This window comes from Periplaneta americana, chromosome 17 (assembly GCF_040183065.1).
Source record: "Periplaneta americana isolate PAMFEO1 chromosome 17, P.americana_PAMFEO1_priV1, whole genome shotgun sequence".
NCBI classification, from domain to species: domain Eukaryota; kingdom Metazoa; phylum Arthropoda; class Insecta; order Blattodea; family Blattidae; genus Periplaneta; species Periplaneta americana.
Window position 1 is genome coordinate 63,245,796 of NC_091133.1, and position 25,928 is coordinate 63,271,723.

A 25,928-nucleotide genomic window follows, 5' to 3' on the forward strand; every position below is an offset into this window, starting at 1 on the left:
CTTCTTTCCTGAAAATTTTCTCATATTCACCACTGTAGCTCATTGATTTTGCTAAGTTTTGTAATAATTGTACTGGCATAATTCTGCTGTGCCTGGGAAAAGTGACATAAGTCGGTTTCCACAAACCTTTTTTTGATAATTTATTGACAACTTACACTGGTTTATGTCGATTTGATTTTTTTCTGTATGAATTATTGTAATGCGAGAAATATTGACCAAGCTCGACTTTTGGCTCTACAAGAAAAAGAAGCGGGTTCCTGGCTACAAGCTCTACCTTCCCCAAATATTGGAACGCTGATGGACAACAAGACTTTTAAGACTGCAGTCGCTCTACGTCTTGGATGCAAAATCTGCCAACCACATAAATGTGTATGTGGGGAAATTGTCGACACTTTCGGTCATCATGCTCTGAGCTGTGTCAAGAGTAAGGGACGCTTTTTTAGACATTCTACAATTAACAACATAATCAAGAGAGCATTAGCATCTTCTGGTATCCCTGCTATTTTAGAACCCACTGGGATTAGTCGCACGGATGGAAAATGCCCTGATGGATTAACCTTGGTCCCGTGGACCAGAGGAAAATCGCTAATGTGGGATACGACATGCGTGGATACCTTAGCTCCATCCTACTTGCCATCAACTTCTAAAATCGTAATCTCTGCAGCAGAATCTGCCGTACGCAGTAAACGTCGTGTCTTTGCTGTCGAAACACTAGGCTCCTGATGTAAAGAAGCTAAAGACCTAGATTCCGAAATTGGCAGAAGTTTGGTGACTGTTACTGGAGACCCTCACTGCACCAATTGCCTACGGCAACGAATAGGGATAGCCATCCAACATGGAAACGCAGCCAGCATTTTGGGAACCTTTCCAGACGCCAATTCTCTGGATGAGATTTTCTTTATTTGAATGTCTGAAAGCAAGACAAGGATGAAGACAACACTCCACTCACGGCAAAAATCGAACTTTTGCTCACTAGATGGCAGTATATTGCAGTTCACTTAATTAGTGCAAAATTAACGTGCTAAGAAATGAAAACGGTCATTATTTGGTGATCGAGTTAATTAACTAATATAAAGACAATTATTATGAATGTTTTGTAGTTTCCTGTAAATGGATATTTTTTAACTTCAGATACACTTTTATATAATACATATTTAGAGATTCTGAAATAAGTTAATAATTGTATTAAAACATTTTAGAAATACTTAGGCTTATGTCTCTTTTTCCAAGCGAGCAGATGTTCCGTAAGTTGTCAATAAATTATCAAAAAAGATTTGTGGAAACTGACTTGTCACTTTTCCCAGGCACTGCAGAATTATAAATGTTCCTGATAATATTCCGCTTACTAAGACATTTTACTTAGCTTATTAATTTTGTAAGCTTCATAATGATATTGATACAATAATATTATTACTCACTTCATACCCTGTTCGGTAGATGAACTAATATCTCTTCAAAAAGCCACCATTTAAACGATACATATTTTTTTTGGTATTACACAATCAAAAAGGAAACTATACACTCGTAATTCAAATCGGATCGGGATTTAAAAATAAATGTTATCTGGAAATTAGTTACACGTAAGAGTTTCCTCAGACAAGCATAAGTCACATTCAATACAAAGTAGAACTTCGCATTTTCTATCCTACGAGTGACACCGTAAGCCTAAATGGGTTGTGAAAATAATTTGAGGCGTCTACCGATATAAGAAAGATGAGCAATACCTTACCTTCAGGATTCTACTTGCCTTTGTCGGGTAATATTATTTTTGTCAGGCAGTCTTCATCCATTCATAGTATATATTGGTGTCCGTTTTGAACAAGCCTATTCTGTTTAGGAATAGTGCAATGACGGAGTTTTATGTGTATCTCTTTATTTAGACCAACTCAATTGCCAACTCTGATTGTATTTCCTCTCCCCTACAAATATTTCTGTCAAATTGGTAATTCAGGAAGAAGAAACCCTGCTTTTCCAATTTTTAGTTTGCTATTTAATATTTCACCTAATCAAAGTAAATCTATAAGTTTCATCACATGATGTTACGAAACTATATTATGTATAAGACTACTTCTCTATTTAAATCTCAAAATTACTATTAATCAAACTTTTTGTAAAACAAATTGGTGTTATACATACTTTATTTTTCTCTTGTATGGAGGAGGGACTAGAAGGCATACACTGCAACATGAGGCATATTGGGCTAAACTTACCTTATTTCTCTTAAAATTAACATCTTCTTTTTCATGTCTAAATTTAAAGAATGAATAAGGTAAACATAATGGAATTCTTTAAATAGCAGACTTTAGCGAAAATGGTAATTACTATTTCTGATAGAGATAGTAGTATAACTGTAAGTCAAAATGATATGAATAAAAATATAGCTTAGGATACGATTTTTAACAAGACTCAGAACTCTCGAAAACTTGTAGTGAAATTTAAAAAGACTATGTCTATTTTCATCCAATCATTATCTCTCGCGATACTATTCAGAAGCCCTACTTTAGAGTAGTAACATCTTTTTCTTTACTATAAGTTTTCATTTACAGTTTATAACCTGAATTGATACTAGTTTTCACAAAGCCGTGTTGTTAGAAATATATTAGATGTATGAACAAAATAAATTCAGTTCCTATCTTCTATATGAGTAACAAATTGTTGATTATTTAAAGAAGGTGTAACTTCGAATTTCTACTTTCATACTGAAGGAGAGCAGGTACTGAATGTAACATTTTGAAGGTTGGTTTAATATATTTTAATACCTCAAAGTTAGGATATACTTCTCAGACCCATTTGTTCATCTAAAGACGAAGGTAGGTACAGTATAATGTTTGGAAAGATTTTAATATATTTCAATATAAATGAAGAAATCAGAGTTACATTTTTTCTGACTTCCCATCTTGTTTTATCCCTTTTAGTCACTTAAAATAGTAATCAATTTTTAAACAAAGTTCATTTTCGTCTGTGAATCTTAAGACACATTCTGCCTATAGAATTTGGTACAGGGTGCTTCAGAAAGAACGGATGGATTTCAAACTATCGAAACGCAGCAAGGGGAGGGATAGAGTGAAGGGGACCACGACTGTTGGGTCAGCGAGAGAATGCAGTTTCAGTTGAGAACATGGTGTTGGTCTGGTGTACAACGTGCTTTCATCGCAGAGACATTTTTTAAAAATGAAGAGTCTGTGATCGCCACTCAGGACTCATTTCGACACCGGACGTCACACTAGGATTCCAACTCGGAATACAATTTTGCGGTGGGTGGCTTCATTTCGTACCACAGGTTCAACATTAAAGAAGAAATCACCTGGACGACCACGGAGCGCGTGTACACTTGCAAATGTGGAGACAGACAGTAGATTGTCCGGCCACCTCAACGATCAGCCCGCAAACATGCTATTGCACTGAAATCGTCCGAGGTTATGGTAAGATCTCGCGCCCTGCGAGTTCTTTCTTTGGGACCACTTGAAGGCGTAAGCAACCACATACACTGGACGAACTGAAGACGGCGATTCGTGAAGAAATCGCTGCAATCCCACCAACTATGACTGTGAAAGTGACGGCGAACTTCAGAAAACGCCTCGATGCCTGTATCGAAAGCCAAGGACATTATATGGATGATGTTGTATACCATAAATATACTGCATGTATTGGTGAATCTGTTGATAACAATACATTTTTGATTTGATGAATCCTTACAATTTTCTTGTCCTTTGAAATCCATCCGTTCTTTCTGACGCACCCTATATAACATTTTTTTAAGCTCTGGCTTCAAAAGTATTAGTGTCTCTTCACATACTCGGAAGCGTTGTTTTTATTTAATGATAAATGAGACTCACTTAATTTGTAATAATCCAAACGGCAACAATACTCAAATATATTGGTTATTTCTGTCTCTCAATTGCATTTATAGTGGTAACTCTATGGATTTCCAAGTTTACATACTATTTTTAAAAAGTTTACCTAAGAGATAACATAGATTTAATCTTCTAAATAAGATGATACACTGCCGTTGTTTCCAGTTGTTTTTTTCATTAATAATAAAATTATTGTGATTAATAGAAAAATAATGGTATTATGAAAATAACGCATACACTTGTAGACTCCTAGAAATTCTCTTCAACATTATCTTTGATTGAGTGCTTTGGTATAAAATAGCACTTCAATATTTCGAACAGAAATTTCACTTTCTTTTAACAATCTTGAGCCACATTCCACCTTCAGGACTTGGTATAATGCCTTTAGGGACCAATTTTAAAGGCACTTGTGTCTTCTCACATACTTGGACGCTGTTCTTGGAAAGCACTGAAATGAGGCCCACCTTAGTTTGCAACAGACCAAACCGCATACCTGCAAACATTTATCAATTAGTATATCAATGATTTTGTGAACACATTGGCATTTTGTTATAAAGAATTCTTTACTATGTTGGTGGTTAATATGGTCTCTTTAAAATAATCTTTATTGAGTAGACACTCGATGTGAATGCAGTACAGAATAACGGGGCCTAATAAACAAGCACGTTCTAACGGAACGAAAGTGGCACTCTGATCAAAAAACAGAAGAAAAAAGTTCCTTGCTTAGATTGCGTGAAACATCTTTATTCTTGACATGTACTTCTTAGGTTAGGCAAGGATAAATTTTAGAATTAAATGAATACTACCACAGGCAGGGTGAGTACACCTTATTCATTAATTGGATATTATATAAGGCGATCCATATTTATTTCTAACTGCTTATCCGTTTATTACACATAAATAATGACATTACCTGAGAGGATCGGTACGTCTGTTTACAATAATTTTTCCTAAGCTATTGTAAGAATTTTGTTCATATTGGTATCTCTGGTCAATTTTCATGAAACGGTGCCCATGAAAAATAATATATTTTATAATAAGGGCTTCCACGTTTTGAAATAAAAAAACACAAATTGACAATGAAATAAAAATCAATGTAGGTGATTTCTTTTGCATAAGAAAAAATAAATAAAATGGGCTGCGTAGTATGTTTCCAGAATCTTACGTTTTGGAGATTATTTTATGCAGAATTGCTTGAATTGCTTCTACTCTTCTTTGCGATTATTCCAAGTTCTATTAGCCCCAGGGCAAACGAATTAGTTACCGTCTTTAATGAGAGGATCTCACTGTTAAACGATTTACATCCTTTGGCATAAACTCATTTCACGCGCGTAGGTGTAGGAAAGCAAATTCTGATATATTTAAATTTTCATGTATTTTAATTGCCGATTTTCGTAAATAGAAAAGTAATATTAGAAATGATTAAATGATATACGTAGTCATTTTATGTAAATGTATAAAATATTATGTGATTCTATTTAAACTGTAACATTGATCAATTAAACGAATTGTCTTAATTTCGAGATTGAAATAGAGAGTGGTTTTTATACATATATAATCCAGATAATGACAGTCCATCTGTTCAGTTGTGTTGCATATAAGCACTCATTACTTTTTCGAGACACTAAACTTGATCTGGTCTCCCACTTCTAGCCCAAGTCTGAGCAACCCACCCTTAATTTATACCCCACCAATTTGATTTGGCAGTCTGAATTGACTCTAGAAAGCCGGAATAAAACACTGGGAAAAGCGAGTCTACTGACATGCACAATTGCATGAGCGACCTACCCGACCTTCACCCATTCTTAGACAGGTCTCCCTCCCTCCCTCCCTCCCTTTCTGAACCAATTTGAGCTGACGGAGCCGAACTCTGTCTCTAGTGACCCGGAATATAGAATGGAGAATGGCTTGAAAATCAGCACATACTCCTATAGTAAAATTAAGTTTAAAGACATTAATTGATACTATCCAAGTTAAGATAACTTACAGTTTATTCAAGTTTCGTGAACAATTCCATCTGCAACCCATCTTAAACCATAGTCACCCATCTTTAATTAATACTCTACCAATTTTATTTGTCAGGGCTGAATTCGGTTTTAGAAGGCTGGAATACATCACCAGGAACGGCGACGGTAGCGACATGCACCATTGTACGCACAACACACCTGACCTTGACCTACCCTCATCTCATCTTAACCTAGATCACCCTTCCTTCCTCATTCAATTTCAGCTGACGGAGCCGACCTCGGTCTCTGGCGACCCGGAGTACAGCATCGGGAGTGACCTGAGAAATAGCAAATATCGCCAAATTCCTTAACTTTTAAGACATTAACTGAGACTGTCGAGGGGGAAATAATTTACAGTTTATTCAAATCTTTTGAACAGATCCCAGCCCCAGCCCATCGTCAGTCAGAATCTCCCCTATCTCTCACCTCATGGTGAACTCCATTCTGCGTTAACCACATAATTATCAGGGATCTTATCCTATGTCCCTAACTCGCAAACCCGGCTAAACACCTTAGGTGACCCTGCATTGCTGCTGCAAAACCCTTTTTCAGATAGTGCTCTGCAACATTTCTGTCCCTTAAAAAGCGTACATAATCAGGTTATGTCCATTTGTGGGCTTTTCACATCAAACGTTTCTAGTTCCTTCAGTGAAACAGCACCATACGGAGTGGGACAAGTGAACTCCCATAAAAATCCGTCCCTAACTCGCACTCCCGGCTAACATCTTAGGTGACCCTGCCTATGAGAATTCAGTATAGCCTTAACTTCTAGAAGCAAATATCTCAGCCTTAATAGTTCATTGATTACCTTTAGACAATTCTCTTACCAATGCAAATCCTTGGACCTTCTCCAAAGGGAAGGTAAGTGAAGTGATGTCTCTGATTCTTGACTTCCTCTCTGAAACGATCTGGATCAAACCTCTCAGGATTAGGATAGAATTTTGGATCCTTATGTATTCCCATTGTAGGAATTACTACAGACATTCCCTTCTCTAAATGAATATTTTTTCCAGGAATCGTGTAGGCTTTCGTACATTCTCGTGTCAGTAATGGTACAGGTGGATATTTCCTGAGAGTTTCTGTAGACAGTGAAAACAAAGTAATCACATATAGTATGGAAATTATTATCACGAAACAGCACAACAAATGTTAACTCATAACTGCGTATGAAAACCTCTACCAGCTTTAATGATGAAATTTTTTCTTGGAATTAAAAAAAAAAACTCGAATTTCTATAGCCTAATAGGTCTACTTACGTTCACACTACAGTATCTCTTACATTGAATCTTATGTTAAGAGCAGCAGGTGAAATACCTAAAATGACAATTACTTGTATGATATATATATATATATATATATATATATATATATATGCTATTAGTACATTTACACATAAGACCTAATGATAAATATTTTGAGTAGGCCTATACACCATATTTATTTTAAAATTATCATAGAAAATGTGCCAGGAAAATATAAATGATAGTAAAGCATACTGGAAGGAAAATAAATTACTATAAAACATTATTGAAGTTTTCTATCGGGAAAGAAGGCCTAAATTACTATAGAACTGAATAAATGAGGGACGTCAGGAAAAAGTTGAAAATCCACATGAAGCTTATTCTCAGAAAATGTAAAAATCAATTTTATTTTGTTGCTCTAAAATTCTCGCAAGTTTAGGTAGAAATTATGTTTAAAATTTTTTCTATCTCCTGATGTTATCAAATATTTATCGAAAAATTGTTCAAACTCGGTTGTGTATGTTGCATAATTTTGTTTTTCTATTCATGTCTCATGACAGCTGTGTATATAGTTACGTATAATGTTTTCTTTGCACTGTAGCTTAAGTGTTAAGAGATGAACAACGATCGAGAAAGCAAGACTAACAGCGCCCGCAAAGCCGAAAACCCCCACGACAATGTTGCATTACGTGGCGTTCTTGACGTAAAGACTGGTTGTGAGTGTTCCGAGACTCGATATTGATGACTCGCGAAGTCAAGCAGCCTTGAATCGCCACAGTTGTTTATAGCTGACTGAACTTTTATCTACTTTGGCAACTGTTATATATGTATAAACAATCAAGTAGCCTATTTGAAACATCATCTCTACCTTTCAGTGTATAATAATCCGTTCCCCAGTCTTTATTTAATTACTAGGCTCTTATTAAACCGCTAGGAATGTTCTTTTCATATGTTTGAGATCAAATGTGCAATCTCAAGTAAAAAGATATTGTTATGTTTTATGTTTCTTAGAAATGCAAATTTATTTGAGAATTGTTTTTATTTATTTATTTATTTATGTAAGTAACCGTAGGTAATATCATATAATAGAACCAGAACATTTTGATAACTAAGATACTGTTCTGTTTTGTCTTTTTGTCTCATTTAAAAATGTATAATGTTATTTATTACAATTATGTATGTTATTAAAATCTTTCCACGCCGACTAAATGCTATTTCGAGAACAATGAGCGAGACTCGAAGCGCACGAGAATGACGAGTCGAGACTCGAAACACAAATGAAACAAACACAGCGAGCGAGAGCAGCAAATAGTTTTGTTCATCTCTAGTAAGTGTGGTTTTATAACACGGACAATATTTCATCATTTATTGATCGTTTTGAAAACATCTTTTCTTTAATCGGCAGAATAATTCACAAAACTATCGTTCGTAAACTGTTCATTTTTAAACCACACCCATCAAGATAAATATTGCCACATAGCGTTAAAACTATAAATATAGTTTCTAACAAGATACAAAAATTACCGTAACATGTGTGAATATGAACATTTATTGCTATAAAAATGAATTCTCATAAAGAAGATTACAAGAAAAATAAGTTAGCTTTACACATACGAATAGGAAAATTAATGTATGTCGATAATGAATAGATGACTATGTAACATGCAAACAGGAGAATTAATGTAATATAGAATAATAAATTATCATGTGTCATGTTAGCAAGGAAATGAATTCTGAGAAGAAGTAATGCATTATACATGAGAAAGTTAAATTAAAAAAAAATGGCTTACTAGAACAAGATTTAATTATGATAGTGTTATAAATAAGACAAACCATCATAATACACTATAAAACAAGAACGTTGTTACAAAAATGTACAGTAACAGAATATTTGGGAAGATGTACAGAATAAAGAGATATAGTAGCAATTTAAGACATCGTCAAAAATTGCTCTGTGTGTGCGTGCTATGCAATTTTCTTAAAGTGGTGGAACATCAGATAAAAACATACGACTGTTGTCGCCATACTTATGTACTTAATTTCTTTTCTTCTAGAAGCAATTTTTTACTTGAGAAAATAGTTATTTTTGCCATTCTTAATTTACTTCACAGAAATTTACACACAATTACAAAATAAGTTTTACTTGCAATTTTTGTACAGTACGTTATAATCATATCATACCGATATTTTAATTTTCTTATCATGTAACTTTTTTAATTTTCTTAATTTAAAAATAATAGCTAGTTTATATAGTAAACAATTATAAAGTAGTCATACGTGTAGTAAAAATGTTCTAGTGTGCAGTTAGGAAGATGATTTTCTTAATCTACACCGTGTCCGTAAATGATTGATACAGTTTGAGGCATAAAATGTAAAATACGAGAGAAACTATAAAAGCACACCCAAAAATAACATGTAGTAGCACAAAGTCAAAGTCTCACAGATCTCAAAATTGACATTGTATCTTCATCTTTACCGCCAGGTTTTGAAAAGACGATGGACAGGAACATGTTAAAGTATGAGCTGGATTACAGATTTTACATTTATTAGGTCACAAAGGGAGCTCACATTCAGCATCTTTAGAGTATGTTAAACTTTCAATACTTATTTTTAAAATGTCACTATTCACAACTGTGTAGTTGTAACACTTTGGTATGACGAATTGAAAGTTTAGCAATCATATTCGTACTCGAGAAACTGGAACTAAAAGTTGACTTTACGGACCCTGTACTTTTTTTTAACTGTTAATACATGAAATCTAACCCGTTTCCTTTTTCCATAAATGTAGCTACTTTCAACCATCAAGCAATTACCTGGTTATGTGGTCAGTTTAACTTAAAGCCAGCTTTCAAGACAATACAAAAGCAAAAGAAATAAATATACAGTTGCCATATAAAAAAGATTTAATTAGTCACTATGCAAAATAGCTAAATCTCTATTCGTTGGTAATAATCGAATCCGGAGACAATACATTTTTTGTCCTGAAACTCCACTGATTCAGTGCTATATCTAAATGCAGAGATTAAGAAATTCTCATGGTTGGTTCGTAAAGAAAATGACAAAAGCGCCAAATTGAAATATGGTTCTCACAGAAAATAACAGATTTAATAACAAAGAGTTTTCATAATTCATATTAATTAATTTGTTGTTAAGTAAATATTAAGGCCTATTCTTAGGCTTAGGAACTTCCAGTGTTACAAAACGCCAAAGGCCAACCCATTATCAATTCATATGGAGGAACTTTCTTTTCTTCTCTCTTCCTACGTAGCCAATGTTTTATTTAGAACTTGACATGATTCTCTGTGAGCGCACAAATTTTGGAATTTGATGCGAGTATTTGTATTTTTTCACTGTTTCATTGAAATGCCCAAATTTTCGGAGCTACATGTCGGGTCCATCATGAAAGAGAATTTATACTTTGGTAACCAACCCAGCAGAAAATTTCTCATTTCTCTGTATTCACCCATAATTGAGCCAATATTTAGCTCGAAAACGATCTGTAATACTGTAACAACAGGAAGACATGGATAGACAACATCTTGCAAAATGCCCTGCTCTGAAATCCTCCAAGGAAGTCGACCGTTACTGGGAAGCCAGAGCCCTAATGTTTTTAATTACTTAATCCATAGTTTTGTTCACCACTTTCTTGTTTTTCCCCCAGTCAGTGATAGTAAATATCATGTACTAGCCATTAGACAAATAAATAAATACTGTAAAAAAAGAATAAAAACAAAAATTTCTCATACCATTCTGAATGCTGTGAAATAACCAAATCATGCACATAAATGATGTTATATATAAGATATAGAACAAACCTGCAATTGCTCTGTCCAAGTAATCCATCTCTTGTATAGCATCATAGGTGATTTCATTCCCATGCTGCTTCAACACAGCATCTATCTCAGCCTGAAGACGTTCCTGTACATCCGGATTCAGTGCCAGCTCATACAAGCAAAACGTCATAGTTGTTGAGGACGTCTCAAAACCAGCAACAAAGAAGACAAATGCTTGTGCTGCAACATCAGCCATTGTGAAAGATGTTTCTTTATCATTTTCTGTCGTTGAATGACCATTCATCTGAGATTTGCAAGGAGAGTCTTTCTCAATCGTCCCCTTGTTCTTCAAATTTATTAAAAGTTGAATGAAGTCATTTCTAGTTACATTATTATTTTCTCTATATTCAATTGTTTCATTCACCATTTTCGTGAAATATCGCGTCACATCTGGTGGTACGAAAGGTATCTTAAATATTGCACCTAATGTTGGTGAAAGAAACATAAAAATATCTCTTATACCAGACTTTATACTTGTTTCAAATATTTTTCTCCCCCATTGCCTGAATTCAGCGTCTGGATTTTTCAGACAGTTGCACTGAAGTCCAAAAGCGAAAGATGCAATCACATCAGTACTATATTTTGCTAGAATGTCTTTGACTTCTATTTTCTCGCCACAGACAGCATATTCATTGATGTATTTTTCAAGTTCTTTCCCGCATTCAATAAGGATTTGAAATGTCATCTTCATTTTTCCAGATGTAAATGTTGGTGTAAGCTTGGTTCTCATATTCCTCCACTTGATTCCACTTAGCATGAATAAATTTGCATTCAGGGGGTCACTAACTTCATCAAAATAAGTACCATGATCGTGAAAGTGAATAAAGTCCTTCACTAGAAAGGTTTTGATTATTTCTGGATCTCTGAGAACTAGCGTTGGTCTGGCGAAAGAATAAACACCTCCAATATCGTTTCCTTCAAGTTGGTTGTATATGTCTTGGAACAGTAGTCCAATGTTCTGCTTCTGAAATACAGTGTCTCGGAGATTTCCAAATGGGAATGTGGGTTCAAGATACGTAACTCCCTTCTTTTTCCAGTAGGAAAATGAGTATTTAAAGTATGCGTATAAAATCACGAGAACTCCAAATAATGCAACACCAAGTGCAAGAAATAAGTATATTATAACAGTATTCATTTTTGTAGGTGGACTATCGTTGTTGATCCTGCTATAACTTGAAGAACAAGCTGAAATCAAGAAATATTGTTTAAATGCAGATATACATGTAACAATTATACATTTCAGACATATAAAAGGGAGCTTCATTTTTATTAGTTACATTGAAATCAGGACCCATAGTTTAATAATATTTGATACAACATTTTTTCAGTTTTTACACTCTAGTAATGCTTCGCCCCTATTATCACTATGCAACTATTTATTTTGGGGGATGATCAGCTATATCAAAAAACATGATATGAGAGTGAATTATATCTTTCACTAGAGAAGCCTTGATCTTGGAGCCAATGTGTAATCCATCCATGACATTGCACGAGTATATTTATTCACAAATCTTGCAACATTGTTGAAGTTTAAAATCATACTCGAATCGTGAATTTCAGAAACATCACATGTCCATTTGAGTACATTTTTCAGAGGCCACAAAAAATAATTATCTTGAAAAGCGTTTGGAAATTTGAAGTTACTATTTTTTATTAGAGCATAATAATAAGTTCTAATGTTTGATAGAAATGAACTTCAGTCTTTTTTTTTTAATATTTTCTGGAAAAAGAAATCTAATTTGCCTGGACATGTGAAGTTTCTGCAATTCACGGCTATTAACAATAATTTTATTGCATTAAAACAATTCTTAGGCATAGAAGACGGAGTATAACATTTTTTTCTATCTTATAAAGAACCTTAAATATGTATTTAAGCCAAGAAATTGAAAAAAGTTCACACACATACGAACATGTAAAATTATGTGAAAAGCATATTTAATTCTTTCTTTTAATTCATTTAATCGTATACAAAAGCAAGCAAAAGCAAACAGAAAATTTTTCTAATATCTAAAAAAAATCCACATGCCCCGGATTTGTGGTGTTTCTGGAATTTTCTGCAATGCATTGTAACTTATTGCCGTTGTGAAATGTACACTGAGCACTGGACGTGTGGGATTTCTGCACCAGTTGAAAGACCTATGTATAATATTACAATCAGAATATGAAATCAAATCTGAATTTGAGAAGAATTGTGACTTGTGTGGTTTCCGCAATTCACGATTCACTTATTTAATATTTTGTAGACAGTGTTAACATATTAAGAAATCCTCATTCTTACATTTACAATGAGTATAAATTATTTATTTTCACGTTATTTTTTCGTGTTTTGAATAGGCATATCGATTTTCATCTTACTTAATTATTTTCATTTCTGTAATTTTTAAACAGCAATTTACTTGATATACATATATGTATACACCTATATCACTGTTAACTTTAATCTTTTTTGCCGTAGTATAAGTTTAAAACGTACATTTGTCGTTAGCAAATTACAAAGAAAAGTTACTTCTCTAATATATATATATATATATATATATATATATATATATATATATATTAGAGAAGTAATATATATATATATATGTATGTATGTATGTATGTATGTATAATTGCATAGTTACAAATCACGCAGAAGTGCTTTAACGCAAACAAAACTGAAAGTTACTTTTTAACTATAGCAATTTTATTTTCCACCTTTGCTTATCTTAATGTTATTAGTTTACATTAACGTTTTCGATACTCTTATTGTATCATCTTCAGATGTTAGGATGTTATGTCAACATATGTGATGAAAACCTAGCCTCATATTGTGTTGTGGGTTATTCAAATGCATAGAACCTATCATGATTTCCTAGTTTAGCTAAAGTTGATCGTTGCTATGAATTAACCTAATTCAGTGTCTATAGTTACTTGTTAAGATTCTATTAAAATTCACTATGAAGGCCCGTGTAGGACAGTGTAAATTATGTGAGAACAATAATATAACATATGAATATAAAACAAGTGAAGTATACACTATAAAACACTATAAACACTATAAAACACTTTGAACACTTATATGGTTGGCCGTGTTAGCCTGTTGTGTCGTTGAATTGGGCTGCTTCTGCTGATCTTAGTTAAAATCATTGTCTTAATAACACACTTTTTTGTTCACTGATTTATCTATAGTTTTGATACTATGTGTTATTGGAGTCTTTGTGGGCTTATCACTTTTTAAAAATTATGTTGTTCATACTGACTACTGTGAAAATCATTGATACAGTTACTATGTGTCGGTAATTAGACGTATGTGGTACAAGATGTTTCTGTTGAGTCCGTGAATCTAGTACAGCTATGCGTGTAATTTTAGCTGTTGTCGAACTGTTCTTGTTTGGTGCTTGGCTGGGACTAGACTTGAAAGTTACTTGTACGTGAACGCATGAAATAAAAATAAATAAATAATTATATTCATAATAAATATATTGGCTTATTCTATATATGAATTTACCTTATTTAAAGTGCAAATGCACGAAAAGTTGTAGCCATGAATTTATCTATTTTTACAGCATTATAATAGATAATTTAGGAATATTTTAAAGCATGATTTCATATTATTATATGATCATCAGCGATTAATTAATAGTTGATAAGATTGTTATTTCAGCCTAAAGTCTTCTTTCAATCTTGCATGAAATCTTCAATATATAGGTTAAAATTGACGGCGACACAGGACATCCTTGTCTAACACCACAGTTAATTGATTTTTTTCTTTATGCATTAGTTACTATTGTTATTTTATTTTCTACACATGGGCTGTATATTGCTTGTATTGGGAGTTGTGGGATGCCTTTTTAAAGGATTATGTTTGAAAGTGTATTGCTATTCGCTTTGTCAAAGACCTCCTCAAAGTTCAGAAACGTTACATAAATTTATAAGTTAAATCCTCTTTGCTTTTTCAAATGATTGTGTTCTGTTAAATAGGGTGAAGGTTGGTAATATTGTGATAAGAGTAATATTGTGATAGTTCTTTTTGAGAATTTATTACAATTTTACTGAGCTAGAGGATGACTGGTTTTATGCAGAAACTTGGCCACGAACATTCCCTTAATACGTTGATGCAAAAACCGATCTTCCTCTCGGTCAGTAAGATTGTAATAAATTCTCAAAAAGAACTACCACAATATTACTCGTATCACACTATTACCAACCTTTACCCTATACAGTTGGCACAAGATATTCCTCTTTTAAAACCGTTTTGTTATTCCGAAATTATATTTCCTATTGTTAAATTCAAGTCATCTGCATAGCTCAATCGGGTGAGGCGCTTGCCTGCCGATCCGGAGTTGCCCTCGGACGTTGGTTCAATTCCCGCTTGGGCTGATTATCTGGTTGAGATTTTTCCGAGGTTTTCTCCAACCGTAAGGTGAATGTCAGGTAATTTATGGCGAATCTTTGGCCTCATATCGCCAAATATCATCTCGCTATCACAAATCACATCGACACTAAATAACCCAACAGTTGATACAGCGTCGTTAAATAAAATTATGACATTCAGTCTTTTCTTTAGTATATTTGCGTAAATTTTATAGCAGCTATATAGGCTAATAAACTAACGCCGCGATAATGAGTACATCCTTGTCCAGCTTCTTTCTTATAAAATGGATATATTTTTACAAACTTAACAATTTTTTTTCAAATATAGGTTGTGTTCTTTAGATTTCTTAAATCCATCTGAAGTTCAGTAGACGTATCCACGGAAAGACTGTCTCGAAGACTTTGTTCCACTGGCAATTCTTTAAAATTCTATCCAGAAGTAGCCAATTTTTGTCTTCATTGCCGAGTACAGCGATGTTGCAGATCCTGAATAATTATTCGTCCATTATCTAAGCATGTCGAGCGCGATCTACATGACTGATAGGATTTTGCCAAATATAGGATGCGGCAGTAGGATATGACGGTTTTCGTAGCGCTGTTGTGGGACACTCAGGACGAATTAAAAGGAAAACATATAGGCTACTGGAAGTAATCTAGTACAGTGAAATTTATTAATGTCTGATTACTTTCTAAAAACAACAATTTGTAAGTAGCCTTCACGGCAAGAATACATTCCTGCAATCTGCTATGAAAGTTACGCATAACTCGCCCCTTCGATGGCACTAATTTCGTTCCTTATGTTTTGTTTCAGCTAGATGATGGCGCGAGGCTTATTGCGATACACCCTACTTTAGAGAGACCCCTATAGGAAGTAAAGAGCGCACACTGCTCATGGTTTAATGAACTGTCTGCGAAACATGTTTCCAGAACGAATAATTTCACGATTTGGAGACATTGCCTAGCCGTCAAGATCTCCTGACTCACTGCAGCATATTATTTCCTATGGAGTTACCTCAAAAGTAGGGTGTATCGCAACAAGCCTCGCACCATCATCCAGCTAAAACAAAATATAAGGAACGAAATTAGTGCCATCGAACCTGTTTTGTTGAGGCGAGTTATGCAGAACTTTCATAGCTTACTGCAGGAATGTATTCGTTGCCGTGGATGCTACTTATTTTCTAAAAAGTAATCAGACATTAATAAATTGCATTTTACTGGGTTACTTCCAGTATACTCTATGTGTTTTTTTAATTCATCCTGAGTGTCTCACAACAGAGCTATAAAGACCGTCATATCCCACTGCCGCACCCTATATATATGTGTTTCCTCGAATCTCCTGGTGTGCATTTCACCGTACGTTAAATAAATGTCAGTCATTTCTCCAAATAATATAGTTTTCGTGATCGAAATTTACGTAACAAGAATAATCCTATACTGTTAATTCCTTGAAGCGGAACGACTTGATTTATTTAGTACTTGAACTTTTACACATCCAAGGACATCATTACTTACCAAATTTGTTTAACCTTCACTGTGCAACTGATTTCCAGCGTGTTGGAAAATAAATGCTATCCTGACGTAAATACACCACAGTAACCATAGCGGAGGAAAATTTCTGTTTTGATTTTTGTACCAACACTACTGAAATTATTATTTAGATATTAGGCTATTTTGGAAATGAAATGACTTCAATCCCCATATTCATGGAATAATCTATACTAATAATAAATCTGTAACCGAAATTTTTCTGGTAATTTTCGATTTTCCAAAAATAATTCGTCCTAACATATATAATTAACCAACCTGAAACCGAAAATCGCTTTTTTGAAATTTTTGTTTGTATGTCTGTCTGTCTGTATGTTTGCTACCTTTTCACGCGATAATGGCTGAACGGATTTCGATGCAAATTGGAATATAAATTAAGTTCGTTGTAACTTAGATTTTAGGCTATATGACATTCAAAATACATTATTTAAAAGGGGGGTTATAAGGGGGTCTGAATTAAATAAATCGAAATATCTCGCTTATTATTGATTTTTGTGAAAAATGTTACATAACAAACATTTCTTTACAAATCATTTCCGATAAGTTTTATTCTTTGAAAAAGTTTGATAGGACTGATATTTAATGAGATAAATGAGTTTCAAAATTAAAATAACTGCCATCTAAGGCGGTGTAATGAAATAGGCTAAACAAATGAATTCGTCTATAAGGGGCCTTGGTCAACAACAATCGAAAGGTATGAATCATAGCCTACAGAGAATGTTTCTGTGTTTGTATGAAGTAATATCGGAAGCTAAATTAACCGATTTGTATAATTAATTATTATTTAACCATTGGAAAGTGTAGTTTCTCTATATGGACATAATGCTATAATGTTATTACAGTAACTTCGGAGTGAATTGAGGACAGGTAAGATTAAAATAGCTTCTTATACACAAAAAACTTGATAGGCTATTCTGTATATTCGTTTCCTGTATTTCTTAAAATAATGTTTATCTCAGAGAATTAACGAACCACAAGGGTGTATTGATTTAGTATGCAGTAATAATATGTTAGCTTATCATTCCATTATTTTATAATCCAAATTTTAACTATGCTCAATTGAATCGTGTTAAAATACATAAAATATATATGCATTAAATGCAATGCAAAAAAATTGGGTAATGAGCCAAGCAGATTATGTTGCGCTGTTGTAAAATAAAATTTGTTCCTCCTGAGATTCAAGAGCCCCCATAACAAATTAAAAACTTACTTATCGGTGTACATCCGTTACTAACACATTTTTATATAATATAATATAATATAATATAATATAATATAATATAATATAATATAATATAATATAATATAATTTAAGTTATTTAAGTTATTTGAAGGGTTCAGAACCATAGTGGCCCAAGCGCCATTTACTGAATACGTAGAAAACAAGGGTTAAAATTAAGTTATTATCATAATTCAATGTAAACATATGGCAAGTAAAATAAAGTATACACATTAAATCTAAATGATATGTCAGTCTTCATTAAAGTATGGATGCATGTAATAAAAATTAAGAAACATGTTAAAGGAATTGTCATTGCATCAAATGAATGGTCTCTGGACCAAAATGATCGCATTTTAATTATTTGGATGCAATTTAAATTAAGTAACATATTAAACGATTTATCCTTCTATCAAATACGAATGTTCCCTGGATCAAATGTCCTATTTCAAATATGTAATTACTTTATATTTATTTCTAACGGGTGCAGCGGAGAGCACGGGTACGGCTAGTTTTGTAATATATTTTAACCAAGAAAACACATACGAATTTTGTAAGAATACTTATAATCATTGCACCGTATGTGATAACTGTAATAATAATAATAATAATAATAATAATAATAATAATAATAATAGCAATAATAATAATCATAATCTCAAAGCGCATCGATATGTTTCTTTCTTCGGAGCCATCTTAAGATGCGTTAAGATTATGAAATACTGACACATTGAAAATTAAAAGAAAATTTAAATTTTACTACAGCAAATCAAAGCGGTATCTCCAAGGTAGAAAACGCAGGTTTATTTTGTAATAAATCTTGAATTACTAGAGCAAGCATATTTACATGATCATCCTAATTCAATGTGTTAATTGTGATCTTAGTGAAATTATTTCAAATTTTGTATAAGTTGGAATTACGAATTAAATAACTATTGAAGTTCTGAAGGTAATGTAAAGTAATAAGAATACCGTAACATAATAAGTCAACTGTTGTGACAAATAAGAATTTTTTTTATTTTCAAGTACTATTTTATAGTGTACAGAAGAATATAAATTCAAATACTTGAAAATAGTTGGTATAAGTCACCCAACACGATTTAAAATTTATATTCTAATGAGGAAATTAGTTTTAGCAAATGTAATATGGTCCTCTTTAATTTTTTTTAATTACTATTAACATTGTTAATATGAGTTTAGGTACTGATAATTTTTTATATTTACCATTTAGTAAAGTATGTCTATTTTTATAATTTTAATTCACTTCAGTCTTTTTATTCAGTTTGTTTAAAATATATTGAAACAAGAAAATTAAAAAAGTAAAATTTTAAATATTTAGATTTTAATTTGATAATATAATTAAAGTGTTTCAATCAAATTTCAATATCAGTACTGTGTAGAAGTTCAGAAAACACTCGCAGACCCACCTCTACTTCGTTGACATCCTATCTTCTTTTCTTGAACTGAACTGGAGTATATTCTACTTGTTCGTGATATTTAGTCCGAATCCCTACTCCATGGATGTTCGTGATGACGTACAAAAGTAAAACGCTGAAGTCTGACATTATCTGCATGCCACAGTCATTATCAATTGCGCAATACTAATAGTGGACTACACTTACACAAACATAATTTGAAGTAAGATAATAGTATAAATAATCAATAATTGAGATTTTGTGGTACGAATTTCTGTAGTCTACCAGATATTAAATAAGAATTCAAATTATATGTAAGTGGGAACAGGTACCAACGCTAGTTACTGTGTTTAATTCTTTTGAAATTGTACGCATGTCATTGCTTTCGTAAACATCACAGAGGACATAAAGACAGGAATGTTCCACGAGTCAACCTTCCTTACTTCTCAGAATTGGTGAATTACATGTTTTTTCTATGTTCTTCAAACGTGACCTTAGAGTATTTTCTGATGCGAGTCTCGGACGTTCTAGATTCTTGTCTTTACTATGAAAACTGCTCCATTTATCATTGAAAATTACATGAGCGAGATACTATATGTGATGTAAACGGCAATAAATTATACAAAAATACAGAAGTAGGACTATGTGACCGTCTTGCCGATTTTATACATCTTCTACATGTCCTCTACCAATCGTTTTTCTGTTTTACAATTCATTAAATAAATCGTAAGTTTCTGCATATGTTTATTCTGTCTGTTTGTCATATATTTCACTGTTTCATTCCCTAAAACTTTAATTTGTCTTGTTATTTTACAGGGCTTATAAAAATAAATGATACGAAATTATGGCATGCCTATAGGACACCAGCTAAACAGTTATTGAATTGATTATTTCATATCAGATTATGTGTCGGTTGAGAGCTATTCGCCGTCGAAGTACCGCAAACTGTGAACATTTCAACACTACGACTATTTGTAATTGAGTGGGTGGCCACCGTAGCACAGTGGTCCAAATCAGCAATCTGAGCGGCCAAAAATAGATTTTCTGAAATTACTTACTTACAAACGGCTTTTAAGGAACCTACAGGTTCATTACACCACCGGCGTGGCTCAGGCGGTTAAGGCTCTTGCCTGCCGGTCTGAAGTTACGCTTTGGCGCAGTTTCGATCCCCGCTTGGGCTGATTACCTGGTTGGTTTTTTTCCGAGGTTTTCCCCAACCGTAAGATGAATGCCAGGTAATCTATGGCGAATTCTCGGCCTCATCTCGCCAAATACCATCTCGCTATCATCGACGCTAAATAACCTAGTAGTTGACACAGCGTCGTTAAATAACCAACTAAAAAAAGATTCATTGCCGCCCTCACATAAGCCTGCCATCGGTCCCTATCCTGAGCAAGATTAATCCAGTCTCTACCATCATATCCCACCTCCCTCAAATCCAATTTAATATTATCCTCCAATCTACGTCTCGGTTACCCAACTAACATTCTATATGCATTTCAGAATTCGCCCATACGTGCTACATGCCCTGCCCATCTCAAGCGTCTGGATTTAATATTCATAATTATGTCAGGTGAAGAATACAATTCGTGCAGTTCCGCGTTGTGTAACTTCCCCATCTTCGTGTAACTTCATCCTTCTTAGCCCCAAATATGTTTCTAAGCACCTGATTCTCGAACACTTAACCTCTGTTCCTCTCTGAAATTGAGAGTCCAAGTTTCACAACCATATAGAACAACCGGTAATAAAACTGTTTTATAAATTCTAACTTTCAGGTTTTTTTGAGAGAAGACTGGATGACAAAAACTTTTTAACCAAATAATAACACGCATTTCTCATAATTATTTATTCTACGTTTAATTTCCTCCAGAGTCATTTATGTTTGTTACTATTGCTCCAAGTTATTTGAATTTTTCTACCTTTTCAAAGGATAAATTTCCAGTTTGTATAACTACTCATCAAATTAAATAATTATACTGGCTCACACTCCATTCTTCGGAATTCATGAAAACAAACAAGAAAAGGCCTTATGTTGCTTCAGGAGAAAGTGATGATAGCGTAAACATAGAGAAACTAACAGCTCCACATTAGTCGCTCGCTCACACTCAGTTGCGATGGCTATTTATTATTGTTATGTTCTTATACTGTGACTTTAATTGAAGTGAGACCAGATGGAAGTTCATCTTCAATGTATGTTGTGTTATACAGGGACATCATTTTATTTTTACTTCAATTTTTATTGTACCTGAGTTTTTGAATGTACTTCACTCCCACCCCCTCTACTAGTAAACTTCCAATCTTTCTACACACAGAACCAAGGCCGCGTATGCAGTACTGAGTTAGTGAGTATAGCACGTTCCAGAAATATGTTCGTGTTTTCCAGTGACGAAAGAGCTTTCAATATTGAATCATATTTTCGCACAGGTACTGTCGTCCGTTTGCCTACGTCGCATCCTGGTTTCCCCCACCTGTTTCTCTTCGCCCCTCTGTAAAGTCTAGTAGCTGGGCTGTCTTAGCTTTTTTTTTAACGTTAATTTCTGTTAGGAATTGGACGTCTACGTAATATTATACAACTGTTTAAAATAACTTAAATAAAAGGGCCTCGTTAAGTAACTGTCACGTGATTTCTCCCCCCCCCTTTCTACTACCCTGCGACAAAACCACTTGAACGGACAGTAGATAGCATTTTTGAGTAATTTTATCTTTTCGGAACGGATAGAAGTGAAGATTAAATTTACAGTACGTAAGGTACTCTTTTATAGAGTAAGTATAGAATTATTTCAACATGAGTTATTCGTACGAAGGACGAAACTGGGAATTGGAATTAGGTACAATAGTCTATCGTGCGATAATATGCACAAAAGAACTAAAGCCTGTATCGAAATGAACGGCCACCATTTTCAAAAATGTGTTTAAATATCCATATTATGATTATTTTTCAATTTAACTTCATTCTCTATATTGTACGCTAATGTGCTGTAACAGTACAATATACACTGCATAATTAATACGTCCGAATGGATAGCTCAATTCGTGAGTAAAAACACTGTGTTAATACAGTACTGTATTTTGATTAAACAAAAACCTAATGAAAGTTATCAAACTCAAAATTGCGATATTTCTTAGTTAACATAAATGGATGAACTTCTTTTCTTCCCTCCAATACCCAGTAAAGTGATTTGTATTTTACGCCAATATCATCGAACTCCAGTCTTGGAAGGGGGAGAAAACGGTGTTTCCGGTTCTAGACCTTTAATCCAAAGATATAGCCAGGTTAATATTAAAAATGTTAGTAAAAATAAAATGATGTCCCTGTATAAAGTGATTAGCAAGTGTTATTAATTGATGTTTCGTGGCTTTTAAAGTCTTTATAAACCGTATAAAATCTCACTTTTTTCTTAAATTTCTAACTTTGTATTGAAATTAAAAACAAGTAACTGAATTTTACTTTAATAAGCTATATGATATTTTATTATGAGATATTTCTTCTTCATGTTGCCATACTTTTTATTTGCCTTTTTTCGCCTTCCTAGCATTTCAGAAGTGGGGGTTACTGTGACGCGTGAGGAACTCTCCGACGTTCTGAAAAGCAGAGACAAACTACAGCTACAGAGTGTTCAGTCCTGTAAATATCGTCGTTGTTCCTGCAATAACTCCTATGTGCAAATATAAAATTTTTCAGTAGGAAGAGAAAACACATGTATTCATCCTATGGCAGCCGTACATAGGAGACTGTGAATTCTTACATTTTCGAAACAAAGAAATATAATTACATATAGGAGATTTTATTATTTTCTCTGTCACTATTTAAGTTATTTAATAGAGCAAAAATCTGAAAATCGATAAATATGCACATAGGAGTTATTGCAGTAACAACGACGATATGTAGGCCTATATGAATTTTTGTAAAATGAACATGGAGCACTGTTATCCATTAATGAAGCTGGCAAGAATAAAATATTGTTACACCTACTTAATTTCACAATAAGTTTAACAAAAGGTGAGCGAAAAGTTGCCGTCCTGTAGATATATTTTTTTTCAGAAATAACTATGAATGGTTGAATGAAATCATAATATTCGAAATTAGTAGACATACAGAACCAACTCTTTTAGTAGCAAAAATAATCTCGGTATAGACTACGGAAATTTTTTCTGAATCTCTTGAAAGGTCTAAAAGGAAAGCTAGGAACAAACTGCACTTCCAAAACAAGTAGGAACTTCACATTCTTACACATACGAGCTTGAGCAATCAGGGAACGAGAGATGTTGCTGATCTTGTCAAGGAAATTACATACATTACACCAAGGCGTGCCACACAAATATAAATAGCGTATATGTGAGCTATCATAAAGCCTATTCCACTAACTCCTGCGAAAGCTTCGGCTCTTATTACGCAAAACAAACTAACAAAGCATCAGTATTCATCAATTCGAAGAGCAGCAATTGATTATAATGCAAATATATATCATTGGTACTAGAAATTTGTACAATCAAAGAAAGACTGCTATGCCGCAGAAAATTCCACAAAAATTAAGAGAACTTTGCCGTAATTCAGTTACAAAATTTATTATATAAAACTGTAAAACAACTAGCATAATCAGTGTAATCAACCATGTCAAATTACACAAACGTAATGAGAATTTGTATACAAAACAAATACTGTATGTTACCCGTAAATAATGTACTGTACAAAGTTTGATTAAAATCTGAAAAGTTATTAAATTTGTATAAATTTACCCCTATAACGGAGTAGTTACTTTTAGACAAATGTGAGAGCTTGTATATAAGACAAATTTTATGTTTCCTGCAACTGTTGTTTAAAGTTTGATCAAAATTTTTAAGATAGAAGAAAAGTTATTACATTTGTCTAAATTCGCCCCTATAATGGAGTAGTTTCTTTTACACAAAATATTTAATGAGAGTTTGTATACAAAACGAATATGTTACCTGTAACTGCTGTATAAAGTTATATGAGAATCTGTTAAATAGGAGAAAAGTTATTAATTTTGGCCAGCTAAATTTACGTTTCGGACTATCATGCGTAGTTCTGATACATAGCGGTACGCTTAAACGTTCCACAACGGTTGGATTTCTATCTTTACGGTTATTGAAAGAGTCCAGAGTACAAAACATTGGTTAAATACAATAGGATATCATGAAACGGGTCACTGCATTTCTAAGAAAAACTCCAGGCGTGTTTGGACAGTAATCTGGTATTATTTTGCAGAGGAATTGCATGTCATGTGCTGACGCGCAAAACTGGCAATTTGGACAGTGTTTCCAACGGCCTGTAGTAAAAATTGCAACTTCATTCCTGTCCATATTTTCTTCACATGCTAATGTCCTTGCATTTCGTAATGGGAGCTATAGTCTGTGGTACAAGAATACTGTGGTGTCATCATTCTCTCCTCTGTTAACCTTCACGCGACAAGGTTGAGGGATTACAACAAAAAAGGCTACTGTATAACCGTGTTATGATACACAGTATTTACTGTTTTCGTACCATTGCCCAAGTCTCGCTTCGACACATTAAAATTTGGAATCTTTGACTTGTTTTCTTTCATTTGAATATTTAACGACGCTGTATCAACTACTAGGTTATTAATTAGCGTCCATAGGATTGGTGATAACGAGATGAGGCAGAGGATTCGCCGACATTCGCCTTATGGCTGGGGAAAACCTCGGAAAAACCCAATCAGGCAATCAGCCCAAACAGGGCTCGAATTCGCGCCCGAGCGCAACTCCAGATCGGCAGACAAGCAACTTAAGCCTTTCTTTTTCTGAACCGAGCATTCGACGAGCGAGGTGCGAGGTCCGCTTCGCAGAAATTCAGACTACACAAGAGATAGTGAGTGGTTTCTATGGCTGCGTGGTGCGCAGACCTCGCATCTCGTAGTTATAGAAACCAATCACTATCTCTCATGTAGTCCGGATTTGTGCGAAGCGGGCCTCGCACCTCGCACGTCGCATGCGTCGGTTCAGAAAAACCAAGGCTTAAGAACTATGTCAGGAATTTGGAAACATGTTCAGATCACGATGAGACGACGAATTGTGGTCTGTATTTTGGCAGGAGGTAGACATTTTGAATATTTAGTCTAAGGAAATGTTAATAGAATGCATCATAATAATTATTCTAGATGTTTAATAAGTGAGGAGCCACCGCCGTAGCTCGCTCGGTTAAAGCCTTGTTTTTCTGAACCGACGCATGAGACGTGAGAGGTGCGAGGCCCGTTTCGCAGAAATTCGGACTACACGAGGGATATTGAGTGGTTTCTATGACTGCGTGGTGCGCAAATCTCGCATCTCGCAGTTATAGAAACCACTCACTATCTCTCGTGTAGTTCGGATTTGTGCGAGGCGTGCCTCGCAACTCGCACGTCTCATGCGTCGGTTCAGAAAAACCAAGGGCTTTAATGTCTGGCAGTCTTGTAGAATCCCTTCACGAAGAGTTCCTTCATTATC

At 34.0% G+C, this 25,928-nt stretch overlaps 1 protein-coding gene across 2 annotated transcripts; it reads right to left on the reverse strand.

The window, feature by feature from the left end:
- Positions 1–2,737: 2,737 nt before the first annotated feature.
- LOC138692795 (probable cytochrome P450 6a13) lies at positions 2,738–23,163 on the reverse strand. 2 transcript variants are annotated; one of them, XM_069816012.1, is made up of 4 exons: positions 19,479–23,163; positions 10,917–12,119; positions 6,688–6,939; positions 2,738–4,347 (listed from the first exon to the last, which is right to left on the reverse strand). In XM_069816012.1, the coding sequence occupies exons 2-4, from the start codon at positions 12,067–12,069 to the stop codon at positions 4,181–4,183; spliced, it is 1,572 nt and encodes a 523-aa protein (XP_069672113.1). In that variant the 5' UTR covers positions 12,070–12,119; positions 19,479–23,163; the 3' UTR covers positions 2,738–4,180. The 2 variants fall into 2 exon arrangements, with proteins under 2 accessions (XP_069672113.1, XP_069672112.1); XM_069816011.1 differs by lacking the exon at positions 19,479–23,163 and having other exon boundaries at positions 10,917–13,387.
- Between the last annotated feature and the right edge of the window lie 2,765 nt (positions 23,164–25,928).